The sequence below is a fragment of the Pseudonaja textilis genome, chromosome 1, assembly GCF_049901715.1.
Source record: "Pseudonaja textilis isolate UNSWEBS1 chromosome 1, rPseTex1.2, whole genome shotgun sequence".
NCBI classification, from domain to species: Eukaryota; Metazoa; Chordata; class Lepidosauria; order Squamata; family Elapidae; genus Pseudonaja; species Pseudonaja textilis.
In genome coordinates this window covers 88,275,469-88,290,706 of record NC_141990.1, presented here as the reverse complement: position 1 = coordinate 88,290,706, position 15,238 = coordinate 88,275,469, and the positions used below count along the sequence as shown (strand labels likewise).

Below are 15,238 nucleotides of genomic sequence, written 5' to 3'. Positions count from 1 at the left end.
ATCAAAATGTAATGATGTGTTCTTGTCCAGGCAATCAGAAGTTTAATCTTATGAACAAAGTGGATTGGAGAGAGTGTGCCAACTTACTAAGAAAGCTGGTAACGAATTAGAGTCAACAGGTTTTGGAGGTCAGGGTTGAGCTCTTCTTGACTGGTCTTTACATGAGACTAAGTCCCTTCCTTAGTACTGTATTGCTACCCAAAGGGACCCTGCTTATGTGTTCTAGATTGAAATCCATTGACTTCCCTTGGGACATCTAAGACAGGGACAAGTGCTGAAACATGTATTACAATTCCATACACTTGATTTAGGCATCTGAGGTCAAGATGCATGTACAAAAGGCCAAGGCTTGTGTCGTGACACATTCCATTGTCATTTTATCATTGTGGTTTTTATGGCAACCTTTGGACTTCCCCCTTCTCAATGTCACACTCCTAGGTGTTAAGTTCTTGGAGAAGAAAAACCCTGTTTCTCAATTCTCCTCTTTTCTTTTTGTCTTTAGCATTTTAGCAACACATGGGATTCGGCTTTCTGCGGGAAGACGGAAGATCAGCTGACTTTTTCCGACCCAGCACGCAAATACATGGGTGCATTCTCAGCTCGAACTCTGGTCATGTAAAAGTCCACCCACAAGCATTACATTCTCTTTTCAAAACACTTAACAGTTGATTTAGATTTACCATTCTTCTGCATGGGAGAAAAACATTTTTGTATATTTGTTTGTTTGTTGTTATGGTACAACATTTGGGAGCAGCACAAAGTGCATTCACAAAAGCATATATTAATCAGGTTGGATTCACCCAACTTTAAAAAGGAAAATGGACGCATCAAAGTTCTCTTACATTGAGGATGCTTTACTGTACTGAGTTATCAGGTATTGAATTTTACGCAGTTATTAATAATGCAGGTTTTAACAACACGGTGATTTTAAATGATTAAAAATGTTTGGGGAGATCAAGTGCACAGTATTAATTCAGTGAAGAGTTGCTACCTGAGTTCCAGTGCCAGTGAAAATGTTGTTTAGGTTTTTGTTGAGTTTTCTTTTCTTTTCAAGAGCTGGCACTCAAATCAGTAGCTTATGCTAAAATCATTGAACAAATGTCTTGGTCTGAAATACTGCAAGAAAAGCATTACTGCAAATGCTACTATAAAAGTTAAGGCAGGGCATACCTTGTCTGTAAGTGCTCACTTACCTTTAATTATTTGAAGTACTGTTCTTAATGGAGATCCAGATAGCTTCTCCTTTTTTATTAAGAAAAGCTTGCTTTTATTTTTTATTTTTTACTGTATGAAGCATAGTTTTATGAAAACAAATTATATTTTTATTCAGTAATTTAATTTTGTAAATGCCAAATGGACTTTGGGTTGGGTTTTTCTTTTTAATTTGTAATGTTCTTTGCTGCTGAAGATTTGCAGCATGTAGATGGACTACTAAAGGACCATAAAGTTTATATAAAAAATAAAACCCTAGTCGGGGAGCAGGTAGCTATTTGACTATGCACTAGCATTTCTGATTTTTGCAATATTGTTTTGATGCTCCCTCTTTTCCTGGACAAGCAATATTTTGAAACACTTCTTGAGAGTTTTTATGCACCTATGTATGTATTTTCAAAAGGTTTTGAAAACATAGAATTGCAGATATTTAGTATTTTGGGAGAACACAATCTTGCTTACGTCTTCAATTATTGTCTCATGTTAAAGATTCCATACTTGGACCCTGCACAATTCAAAAAGAAAAATATGGCCCTGGGACTGCCATATCTGAATTTTTCTCAGTGGGAAGAGAAAGTGGCTTCTTCTTTTTTTATGTCAGACATTGCTGCCTTAATAGAATTAGGTGCAGCTTTGTCTGCACTTTTTATAATACACTGTACTGCCTTGTAGATAAATAAAGTGTGGCATTTTGTAAAAATTAACTGCTCGTTTATTACCTTAGATAAGCTGGCATTTTAGCAAGCTTGTCAAGAATGTCATTCAACTATATCCTTTTGTTCTGTTAGTTTTGCAAAATACTAGAATCTGTAAGCTTCACCTATTTTAAGTCAGAGCTGTTTCTGCCATTTCAAAACTAAGATAACCAAATTCTTGTTTCAATACAATACGGGTCTATGTGGAGAACCATCTATATTCTCATGGGACAGTATGGCAAGGTTTTAATCATTCTGTCTGCAGTCAGTTGGGGTGGTGAAACTGCAACTCAGATGTATATTTTTCTGAACCTGCATGACTCTGTCTGCCTAGGGAAAGGTGATACCTTTAAAGAGCAGCCAGAGATACAGAAAAAGTACTTGTGGATCCAGAGTACCTTCACCTGCTTTAACTACAGCACACCTCTAATGTATTTTTACAAACCATGGTTTGCTTAGCCTTGGTTAAGTCACAATTAGAGGGTTCATACAATAAACAGACATAAGCTGTGGCATTGGGACCACACCAAACAAATGCTTCCTGATTAGGGCAGTGAAGGATCCCAACCATCTCAAACAAACCACAGTGTTTTCATGTAATATATCCAAAAAGCTTAGTGGTGGGGCAACAGGTTGGAAAGATCTATTACTACATGACAAACACATTTAAATGGTTTTGCCCTATTTTTTTTCATAAAATGTAAAAAAGAACTATCAAGATTTTGTCTGTAATTTAAAAAGCAATTCAAAGGCCCTTGAAATTTCTGATAGCTGTGTACAAAAAAGTGTCTTATTTCAAAATTTCTAGTTAACTAGTGGCTTGTACCATGGAACCAGATCATGAAGATACAGGGTTGGAGTTTTGATATATAACATCCCTACATTTGTAAAGACACAGATAGCAGATAGATAACAGATAATCAAAGTTGGAAGGGACCTTGTAGGTCATCTAGTCCAACCCCCCACCCAAGCAGGAGACCCTAAACCATTTCTGACAAATGGCAGTCCAATCTCTTCTTGAAAGTCTCAAGTGATGGCGCTCCCACAACTTCCCAGGGCAAGCTGTTCCATTGGTTGATTGTTCTCACTGTCAGAAAGTTTCTCCTTATTTCCAGGTTAAATCTCGTCTTGTTCAGTTTCTATCCATTATTCCTTGTCTGGCCTACAGGCACTTTAGAAAATAGCTTGACCCCTTCCTCCCCATGGCAGCCCCTCAAATATTGGAAGACTGTTACCATGTCTCCCCTGGTCCTTCTCTTCACCAGACCAGCCAAGCCCAGTTCCTGCAACCGTTCTTCATATGCCTTAGTCTCCAGTCCCCTAATCATCCTGGTTGCTCTTTGCACTTTTTCTAGAGTCTCAACATCTTTTTATAATGTGGTGACCAAAACTGGATGCAGTACTCTAGGTGTGGTCTTACTAAGGCTTTATAGAGTGTTATTAGTACCTCACTTGATCTTGATTGTATCCCTCTGTTAATGCAACTTAAGATTGCATTAGCTTTTTTGGCCACTGCTGCACACTGCTGGATCATATTTAGCTGGTTGTCCACTAAGACTCCAAGATCCCTCTCACAGTTACTGCTATTGAGCCTGGTTTCACCCAGTCTATATATGTACTTTTGGTTTTTCTTGCCTAAGTGTAGGACTTTACTTTTCTCTATATTGAATTTCATGTTACATACAACCCAGTGTTCTAGTCTGTCAAGATCCATCTGGATCTGGAGCCCATCTTGGGTGTTAACTATTTCTGCCAGCTTAGTTTGTCCACATGTTTTGTCCAAAGTATTCAATACAATAAAAGCCAAATAAGACTGGATTGCCATTTTTAACCACAAAATGGTTTCTAAAAGATATTTTGATACCACTTTGGTCTTAATTACAAGTGACGTGTTGCAGCTTCAGGAGAATTTGCCATAATTTCTGAAAAAGCAATGATAATCCAGCCTTTGCAGAAAATATTACAAATTACATCGCATAAACCAATTCCCAATCTATCCAGGAGAATATTGCAAGATTATTTTGGGGAAAAACCCATTTTACCATATAGTAACATCAGATAGGCATTACACCAAGTTTTCAATGAATTTCAAGAATTATATTAAGCAGATGAAATATACAAAAATCTAACACAAAAATATATTTTTTAAAAAATATTAAAAATTAATTCCACAAAAAAGAAATAGTAAGAAAAATGAACCTGCATTCCCAGCAAGTAAAATTCAACATTACCTTATTACTATATCTTAAAATAAAATTAAACACAACTTCATTCCATATCTTGCCCCATTTTCTATAAACCCATCTCTAAATTCAACTCTCCAAATTAATCAACAAAGATGCAGTAAAAATGAACAAAATGCAAACTACATAAGTATATAATACCATTCCAATTAATCTACCACGACAATACCAAATAGAAATAATTGTTATATTACAAGGCATGGCATGCTTCTTAATATATCATAATATCTCATGTAAGTGCCTAAGAGGTCGAATTGGTGTTACGATATTTCTTCATTGTCCTCTGTGGTCACCTCTGTGTATACTGATGTTCTTTACCCATTCAGTTATTGAAATCCAATAGTTGAAACCTTGAAATGACAGATTCAAAAGAGTTATGTTCAGGAAATCTTACTCGTGCTGATGCACCCAAAAATTTCAATAGCATGTTGCAAAATATCCCTACTCTTTTCTGCCATTATTAACTTAACTGGCATTTACTTTTTCTATAACTATCCATAGAGATAAATTATATGATAACAAAAGACTGATTCATAAATTTAGATACCAATTTAACCAGGGATGGGATCCAACTGGTATAACTACCGGTTCTGTCGCTCTGCGTCGCATGCCCGTGCAAGAGAGAGTCATGCAAGTGCATATTTACGACCTGCTGAGCTGCCTGGACAGCTGAGCAGCGCTGCGTGCAAGTGTGCAGTGGTTGAAAAAGCCCTTTTTCCCTGCTTTTTCAACCGCAGCTATGTCGCGCAAAGCAGCTGTGGTTGAAAATGCAGGAAATAAAGGTCAAGTAAGAGCCCGGGTGGGCGGGTCGGCCAAAACAGCAGCAGACATAGAACCAGTTCTAGGTATGCTCTCTGTTTGCTGCTTTTCATAGCAACCGGTTCTACAGAAGTGGACAGAACCGGTAGAATCCCACCTCTGAATTTAACTACAAGCTGATTGTGGTGTTCTTATTATCTCATGAATCTTAGGTTTTGAAGCAAATTGAATGGATCCTATTGAATGAGTGATCCTCTAGTCCAAGGGTGTCAAACTTGCAGCATCACATCGTCACGTGACGTATCATGACTTCCGCCCCCTGCTAAAATGGGTGGGTGTGGCCAGCGAGTGACGCACCTGGCTCACGGTTCATGAGTTTCACACCTCTGTTCTAGTCATTCAAAGTTGGGCAGATCTGGAGAATGGAAAGTGAAGAGTTTTATTTCTCATCTATGCCATAAAGCTAGAGAAGTAGAAAAACAGAGGGTGAAGGAAGGGTAAAGCATTGCAGTAAATTATGCCTTTCCCCTGCTACCTGTTAAGAAGTTTGGCATGATTCAGGTTCTCAGACGAGAACTACTCAGATGAGTTGTGAGTATAATAAAATAGCCCAGCTGTACTGTAGTAAAATAGCCCAGCTGTGTCTCTTCTAAGTGTCCCTCCTTAAACCACAATTCTTTAACACGTTTTTAGCTGGGTTTGCTTTTCACTTCCTTTTTACTGGTAGATAGAAGAAGATGGTTCTAAGATAGCCACTTAGCTTGGCCATCAGAGTTAGACTTCCCCAATGACCACATTATATTATTTTAATTTGATAAATTTATATCCTCCTGTTCTCTGCCTGTCTCTTTTTCATATACCCACACCAAGAGAATTGCATAGCATCTTTCAAGAGCATAAAATGGAGACACTATTACAACTCTTAGAAGCAATAGAAGAAATCAGCAACAGAAAAGTAGTTGTAAGAAGAAATAGTCATTGCTGTTGGAAGGGAGAAAAAATACAAAAGCATGCTATGTATGCCAAATTGAGCTCTGGAAGGGAAGGTGGGATATAAATCTAAATAAGCACATTAAATAAAAGCAAAAGAGATTTTAGACCTGTCTATCAGCATTATCCAGACTTCATCCTTCACATGTGTTGTACCATAGTTTCATTATTCATAGCCATTATTATTTTTGTAGTCTTAATACAGCTGAAAGTCCACTATATACTGGGCAAAGATAGTACTGATTTAATTTACCTTTGCTTTTTAAATTTGTGTCAATACGCAGTATATCCTACTGGAAATATTAATAGATATTACTGTTGAGCTCTGAGCACCTATGGGAGCCCCCACAGCAAAGGAAGAACTGAGTATATTAATCACACTCCCGGAATGAAAAGCTAAACCATCCACAGAAGGGTTTTCCTTCATATTCATGTCTGTCATTTATCTCCTGCATGCTTCATCAAAAGGAATTCAATAATTCCGAGTAAAGATCTAATCTAGACTAGTTCAATATTTTAAAAGTTTAATTGGAACCCTACTTACTCAAAAACAGATTTACATTCCTGGAATATGTTTCTAAGAAAGTAATGCAGGTGTAACAAGCCAGTGGTTTCAGTAGCTGAAACCATTGTTTCAACACGCTGATTCTTAGAGCTGAATCTACGACTGAAGCAAATCAATGTGGTCATCTTTAAACAGAAGAGTTGCCATGCAAAGCCGTTTCAAGAATCACACAAACCTTTGCTGAAATCAAGCACACCTTTCAAAGTTCTGTAAAGCACTGCTCAACCTCTATAGACACGAGGACAGAAAAAGGAAGAAGTAGTACATAGGACATTTCAAATGTAAAATCTTGGGAGATGACCTTATGTCACCCATATTTCACAAGCTTTCAATTTCTTTGCATGAGGTATTATGAGAAATGTGAGAAGCGCAGAATATAAGGTAGCTGAATCTTATATGATTTAACTGTGGTTGAGGCACCTGGTTTCTTTTTTGGTTTATTAACATGGGGAGGCAAGACTACTGTTACTATAAGACAGTAAGATCCAGCATCTGAACAGGTCACCAATCCCTGACTTAGCAACAGTAGGGTACAATATCGTGCTGCCTTCAGGGATATATAGAAAACCTCAAGTCACTTGGATAATATTTGCCACTATCTTTATCACTATGTGATAAAGAGCTACACTACACAGCTTTTATATGTCAAACATATAGAGCAAATTTGTGAAATTGAGCCATAGAGAAACCCTTAGTATCTGTCAGTATCAACGTATTGGAAACAACCAGTCTCCTTCCCCAAGTAGTCTGTGAGCTGCGGTAGTGGTTAGAATGTAGTACTGCAAGCTATTTTTGCTGATTGTAGGCTGCCTGCAGTTCAGCAGTTCGAGTCTCATCAGCTAAAGGTTGACTCAGCCTTCCATCCTTCCGAGGTCGGTAAAATGAGAACCGAGATTGTTGGGGTCAATATGCCGACTCTGTAAACTGCTTAGAGAGGGCTATAAAGCACTGTGAAGTGGTATATAAGCCTAAGCGCTATGCTCTTCCTTTATTTCTAGAAATGCTTATGAGTCCCAGGTATCCCTGGAGACCTTCAGAAATACAAAAATATGACAAACTGCAGCCTAGTGTTGGTTGAGAAGCACGTTCACTTGACACACTTCCCCCAAAATCCATGTTCAGTTGAGATCTAGGATCTACCAGAGAAAGTTGATCGCCAAAACGGCAACCTGGATTCCAACAAGAGAAACCATCACAGACTGGGACACAAAGAATAGAAGGCAAGACAATAGATACACCTCGCATATTTCAATGCATCTATTTACTGAGCAGAATCGTAAAAGTATATATAAACATATACAAACATATATAAAGGAGGCACATGTTGCTTTTAAAACAGAGTGAGTCATCCTGATAGCATCACCGTAAGGTTTTGAGGATTTATGCCCACAGAGAAAAGCTGCACACATGGGGTGTGATGTCACCGCTTCCCATCTATATCACTGAACATGAATCTTAATTAGACATGCTTCTACAGTGCTCTCAGTCAAATATGTGCCTGTGTTTCCTAGCATTACATCAGTAGTATTTAATCTCAGAATGGTGTAGTTGCCCTGGAGAACTGACATCCAATATAAGCTGTTAAAATACTAGCCCAATCATGTAATATGTCAGTGGCTTGGAAATCATATGGCTGCGTTATTTCCAGAATAATGTGCCTATCAATGTGACTGATATTCACAGAGAAACCCATTAATGCATCTGAAAATTGTTATGTAGAAATATTGCCACAGTCCTTTTAAATTAATGTATATTTAATATCAAAATGTTGCCTGTTGTTTCTTTGTTTTGCATTATTTGTCTGTTTGTTTATTAATGTACAGTTTTTATAGCCCACCCAACTCAAAAGGTTTCTGAGCAGCTTACAAGTTAAAACTATGGATGCAACAATAAATAAACCACAGTAATAAAAAATTCAATAATGCAATAATTTATTGTTTCCCAGGATGTATTTAAAATGTATTTTATACATTTTTTACAGATATTTTAGAATATCTAAAACCTCTAAGGGAAGAAACTTAACATACTTCTGGAGGTAAAGATTCCATTCCAGAGGCAGCTACCCACAGAAAAGACCTGTTGTCCTGCCTATGTCACTCTCACTTCAGGCAGAGCAGGGCTCTTAACATTATATTCCAGAAATGTACACATTGGATGGGTAAATTCAGTTCTGGCAAGGCAGTGCCTGATATAATCCATTGTTTGTTCTGCTGAATAAGTGCCTCCCCAAGAGACTATTTATTTAGATTACTTTATTTCATCCTTTTTATTTTGATAAATTACTCAAGGCAGTGAACATACCTAATACTCTTTCCTGAGTTAAGGCTAAGCTGCAAATGTTCAGCTAGGAAGAAGACCTAGGTCAGACCTGCACGTAAGTCACTAATATTAATTAGTGATGTTGCTTAAACACAGAATTAATACGTTCATATTAAAACTGGCATGATTGCTATTATTTGTATCATATATATTGGCAGATGAGATTCTGCCGAAACGTTGCTACAACTTTAAAAGCACAACTATAATGATGTGGGAAAATACCCAAACATGTTTAAAAAGTTAATTTTTATTATAGTGTCTTCCCTAAACTATATCCTGTTAACAAAGTATTCTGGGCCCTCTGAAACTATTCTCTTCTTTTATTAATTTTAAAATACTAGGAAGTTTACATCCTGTGATGCACTTTCAAAACTGGGTCAGAATTCTTGATGGAAAAGTTGCTTAATAAACTCCTAATGGTTTCACAAGGTGCACCATAAATTTAAATGTGTTATCACTTTAAAAATTTGCAACGGAAATCTTCCATCAAAAATTTCCATTCTGATACTTAATTTTATGAGCAAATTCTAAATGATGATAAAGTTATCTTTATTGCCTTTCCTCATCTGAAACTACATCTTCTACACAATCATCAAGTCTAAACCATGTCTGAATTGAGCCTGTACCCTTCCATAAATGAAAATCTGTGTTTTCCATGGTAAATCGCAGCTGTGACAATCTGGATTGGCCAGGATCAAGAAACTGGGAAAGCTCTCAGCAGATTATATAATCAGCCCTTCCTACATCTGCAAATAATAACAAAAACCTCTACTACTATATCTTTGTAGCAAAAGAACCAAATGACTCTGTTCCATTGGTGAATCACAGGAGCTCTTCCCCTTCCACAAATGATACCATGACAGTAGCTAAAGACAACTGAGAATACTACCTTATCTGAGGACAAAGAAATCTTTATGTATCCAAGTATCAAAATCTGTTCCTGAATAAAATTTAGTCTTAGAGTCCAGTCTATTTCTGATGGTCTAAGTCAGGAGCTTTAGAGGAAAGCAAACTGTCTGCACCAGAGTGTATTTATGTTAGAATTGGTTTGCTTAATGGAGAGTTCAAGGTTGAAGAGCAAACTAGATACATACAATGAAATGTGTTCACTTGTGAAAGATAGAAGGTAATTCAAGCAATATTTGCATAATCACATTAACTTATAGAACCTCCTTTAAAGTTGTCCTAACAATGCCTCCCATTGTTGAAAGACACAGCTGTCCATGCTGATCTGACACAGAGGGGAATTGTGTTGTCACAGAGCAAACATCTTCACAACCATTCATAAGAATCCAAATGCAAAACTTTTGACTATTTTGGCAGCAAATAGAAGCTTTCCTCTTTAGGAACACCTGGGCTGAAAAAGCTCTGTCAACATTCTATTTCTTCCTTTGATTACTCTTATCTAATTGCCATCAAATTTAAGACCACAGCATGGGAGAAAAAGAACACGCACATCAGGCTAAAATGCTTTATTAAAATGTTGCAATAAGAACAAGCTGTACTAATTTATACCTTGGGGTATATTTACTTTTGGCTCTGCAAAAATACAGCTAGCATGCCATAATTCCACACAAATATTCCACACATCTAATCTCCTGGTAACATAATTGCCACCTTTAAAAATTAGATTAAGTCATATGCATCTTCATATTTTTTTTTTTATCAAAGCTTATCCAGTTTGAAAGTGGCAATTGATCTATTACTTGGCATGTAATAGCTGAGAAAAGGAAATACCTGTCTACTGTAACATTGAGCATGCTAATTGAAGCAAAATGTACCCAAAGACTATGCTTTGGAAAGAGGGGGAAAACATACAGTAGTCAACTAATTTCTGTGGAATTTAATTTGGCAGATACAATCAAGCTTGCATCGAAACAGTTCTGATTTAAAAAAAAAATATGGATAGAATTTCTGCTTAGTCATGAAAGGTGTTTTAAGGATCAGCGCTCAGATTAATCCCATTTCATTGCTTTGGCTACATTTCTATCAAAGACCGTTCTTTGTACTATTGAAGGTGGAAGATAAAAGGGAACCAAAGATCTTTTTCTATACACTGAGTTAATAGTATATTGAATGTGGGCATTATATTACCTGCACCTCAGCCCAGACTTAAATCAGATGACTTTTTAAGGAAATGGAAGTCAATCTATTCATCAACATCCAATCACATTAGAGTAAGGTTGCATTTGTTGAGTCTCTAAGAGAATATCTTGAAGAACTTAGGACTGGGTGGGGTCTTGTTATTGCCTTATAGAAGCCCACCATTCCTATAATAGATTGTCATGCCCGTCAGAGTCTGAATCTGAGGAGGAAGCCGGGCAGATGACAGGGAGTGGGAGTGTTGCTCCATTGGCTGTGGAAGAGGCTAGGGAACGGCAAAGTCTGGCTGGGCAGAGCAGGGGAGAGATAGAGTAAGGGAGAGAGAGTTCAGAGGAAGAACCAGGCCTACTCCCTCTTCACCCTAGGGCACGCAGGGAGGAACGGAGAAGAGAGCAAGATGGGTTGCGTGGCTTACGAGGGAGGAGAAGGTCCTGATTCCCTTCATTAGCCACAGCTGGGAAGACAGTTGATAAGAAAGGCAGGCTGCATGTGGCAGGCTGCTGTGGCCAATAGTGGCTTTATCCTGTGTTGTCATGGCTTATCTGTGTTTCTGGCATCTTCCCAACCGTGTGAGTTTTGCCATGCCTTCAAGCCTGAAATTCTGTCTTCTGTCCTGCCAAACTAATTGCTTCAGTTTGATTTGTTTGGACTTTAAGTTACAATTTGTGTCGCTCAGGTTTTGGACTTAATTTTCTGAGTCAAAGGCTATTTCTGGGAGAGTTTTTCTCCAGCCAGAAGATACCCTGGACATTGGGGGCAAAGTTGGAGATAATAAAGTGACTCTTATTGCTTATCTGACTGTGTTGCTTTTGTGCCACTCCCCAGGTCATCACATAGATGTAAAAAACGTCATTGCCCTTATTCTTGCCATTTCTGCTTGATTAATAATGGCAAGAACATTTGGGCAGAAGTAGTTCAAAGAGAGCATGAATCAATTCATTAGACATTAGAGATCTGGTCAACTTAACTTTTTACTCTGTTTCTTCTCTCCTACCCCAATAGGTTTGCACTGCCCAATAATGAAAGTTCACTAAATAGAAAAAAGAAGTAATAGCAAATTATACAGGGCTGTCAAACTCCTGGCCCATGGGCCAGATGCGTCACAGGCTGCCCATGCCCATGCCCATGCCCAGTTAAGCAAAGGGGGGAAAAGTCCCGATACATCATGTGATGCTGCCGTGACGAGGTGAGTTTGACACCCCGGTATAGAGAAATCTGTGGCTCTCAGGAGGAATCTAAGTGACTTTTATTTTGCAATTTCAAGATTGAATCAATAATGAATTTTTAAAAAATGTGAGAAAATATATTTAGAGTGCCTTGTTTATTTATTTCATAATTAAGATTCTAGCCCAATGTCTTTTTATTTTTGTAAATTTCTAAATTAACTGTCCAGCACAAAGATTCTGCTTCTCTCTTTAGTGAATGAACACGGATCTGCAATCTACTGGCATTTATTCAAAAAGTGTTTTATTTATTAAAAATTTAGAGGTAATTACTTGTAAAAAGTATTTTTGATAGGCTAGAACAGTTTTTCAATCTTGGAAATTTGTTTTTTTACCTGTGCAAGAAAATCTAAGATTATACCCACTTGACATACCAGTATAACATTTTAGCTGTTGGGGAATAGATTATTGAGACTGTTGTATATCCAATGTAGTGGACAAATTGGATCCTGGCTTTTCTTCCTCCTTCAGTCTCAGAAATTCTATAATTCTGCACTGAGTATGTTTGGCTTATTACACATTTCCTCAAATTAATGGCTTTCAGATAGGAGAACTATATTCCAAACTTTTAAGAAAGTATTTGAATACATATAGAAACATAAAAAATTATTCCCTTAAAAATAAAAATGTGAAGGAGCTCCATAACTTGAAAGGGCATTATAACTAATGTCCTATCCCACAGATATATAGCTCTTTTCTCCCTAACGCCCAAGCATTGACATCTGTTCCTATAAACATTTATATTCCTAAGTTTTCCAACATTGGAAACAAGATCATAGAAGGCTTCCAGTTTTCATTCTGAGTCCAATATTGGATGTTAGAAGATAGGAATGTAGAAAATAAACTGTTTAAAGTAAGATCAAAAAAATAGAAGAAGTTTGCACTTCTTCAACATATAGCCCATATTCGCTAAGCAATGTAGAAGGAAGCTATAGAAACAATTAAAAAGATAAAGATGCAATCTCTTGAAGGACCAAGACACAAAAATGAGAAAGCAATATTGTTTATTACTCATCTGGAAGACTGACAAACAGCCAGGAAAAAAGCCATAGGATAAGGCTTTAAAGCAAGCTGATGTCTGTTCTCAAATTAATCTTATTCTAACCTAAATTACTGAGGCTAAAGGGATGTTTTATCATGGACTACAGGAATGTGCTGCTTTCATTAGAAAGTTCTACCCCTTTTGTTCATGGGTATAATGTTCCAAAATGTATACAAAAACATATACAAAAAGATGCTGCATTCAAAATTTTGCCACAGCCTCCATTGCTGTTGCTGGTTTCTACTGATTTCTTTTAGTATTATTTTAAAATAGCACTGGCTCTAGACCATATTCTTCTCCAAAACTTGGTGCCCCATGTATACAGTATGTTTGGACTCTAACTCTCAGAATCCTCAATGAGCATAGAGAATCTATTATACAAGGTATAATTCCTGAAGTTCAAGATGAAGCATATCTAGAGAGCAGTATGTTGACAAAGCAGTGTGTAAACTAGTTAAATAATCTGAATTGCAATTAGCTCCCAGAAATCTCCATAAATGAATTCAGGCTGGGATTGGAGAGTAATCCTCTATTTTTTTTTTCTTTTATTAAAAGTGAATGAACAGAATCAAATAAAATCTTGGTCCCATCTAATATTTTTCTGCAGTGCAGCTGCATCAACTACACATAGATGTCAAATGGCCCAGAACAGTGGTGGTATTCTACCGATTCGGCCCGGTTCTGCTGAGCTCGTAGCAATGATCAACAGTGGAGACTGCACCGGTTCTCTCCACCACTCTGCTGTTGGGCCCACCACCCACCCTCCTGGGCTCCCTTATTCACCTTTATCCTCTGAATTTGAGCGCAGCTGCTTTGCACGGCACAGAAGAGTGCCGCGCAGCAGCTGCTGAAGCAACCAGGATCATGCATACTTGCAGGAGGTAAGTTAGAACGCCTCTGTGCCTGCGCAAAGTGCGTGTTTGGCATGCGCATGCAAAGTGTGTGCACGCGCACGCATGCAAAGTGTGTGCATGCGCGCAAAGCTCACCCACCAAGCCACGCCCACTGAACCGGTGGTAAAAATATTTGAATCCCACCATTGGCCCAGAAGAACTTGTGTATAGATAAAATAATCTGCAAGGTGTGTCTTGAAGAAGCTCTTCCTTTTAGATAATGCCATCTAAATTTCAGTAGAATAGAGGTAGTCCTTGACTTATGACCACAACTGAGCCCAAAATTTTAGTTGGTGAAACATTTTTAAAGTGAATTGCATGACATTTCTTTCTATAGTTGTTAAGTGATTCGCTGCAGTGAAGTTAGTAACATAGTTGCTATGTGAATCTGGCTTCCCCAATTGACTTTGCTTGTCAGGTCGCAAAAGGTCAATCACATGACCACAGGACACTGCATCCATCATAAATATGAGTCAGTTGGCAAGCACCTGAATTTTGATCCCATGACCATGGGGATAGCAATGGCACTCAGACTGATATACCGCTTTATAGTGCTTTACAGCCCTCTCTAAGCTGTTTATAGAGTCAGCATACACATACAGGGATGCTGCAATAGTCAAGAGTAAGTTTGAAGTCGTAAGTCACTTTTTTCAGTGCCTTTGTACCTTTGAACAGTAGCTACCTGAACTGTTATAAGTCAATGATTATGCAAAAAGAGCAAGTACACTTTTCTACTTCATTTGGCAAAATTCACCAAACTCTGATATTGTCAAAACAAACAAGCGGATTTAGAGAAAACCACACACACACACACATATCTGTGGGAAAGATCACGAGTGAGTTGATTTGTGTTTTCTTTCCGGTTAAGTTTTAAAAAATAAGTGTGGGGGAAAGGCTGTTTGATCACATTGCATTCTCCTCATCCAAAGGGAACTTCTCTTTCAACTCAAAGCAATCAAGAACTGAGGAGGTGACAGCGTTTCACGTCACCCGTCAGGTGTAAACCTGCATCCCAAAAGAGAGCCTTTAGCCCGCCTTACCCCACCCCCCCCACCCCGCATTGCTATGTAGCCGAGAACCCCGCGCCGTCTTCCGTTCAGATTGAAACGCGAAGTGATGCTCCTCTTTTGAGGCGAGAGAGCCTGGCGCCTTTTCTTCCAGGGTGGCCGTATTGATAAAAAGCCTGCCCACTCC

General features: G+C 38.0%; 1 protein-coding gene across 3 annotated transcripts in view; it reads left to right on the top strand.

The window, feature by feature from the left end:
* The window catches only part of MYB (MYB proto-oncogene, transcription factor), a 39,374-nt gene extending 37,467 nt beyond the window's left edge, over nucleotides 1–1,907 (top strand). For all 3 annotated transcript variants that reach the window (XM_026705398.2, XM_026705394.2, XM_026705400.2), the window contains one exon: nucleotides 503–1,907. In XM_026705398.2, coding sequence (XP_026561183.1) covers nucleotides 503–619 — 117 coding nt within the window. In that variant the 3' untranslated portion in view covers nucleotides 620–1,907. The remainder of the gene's footprint in view (nucleotides 1–502) is intronic.
* Nucleotides 1,908–15,238: the final 13,331 nt, after the last annotated feature.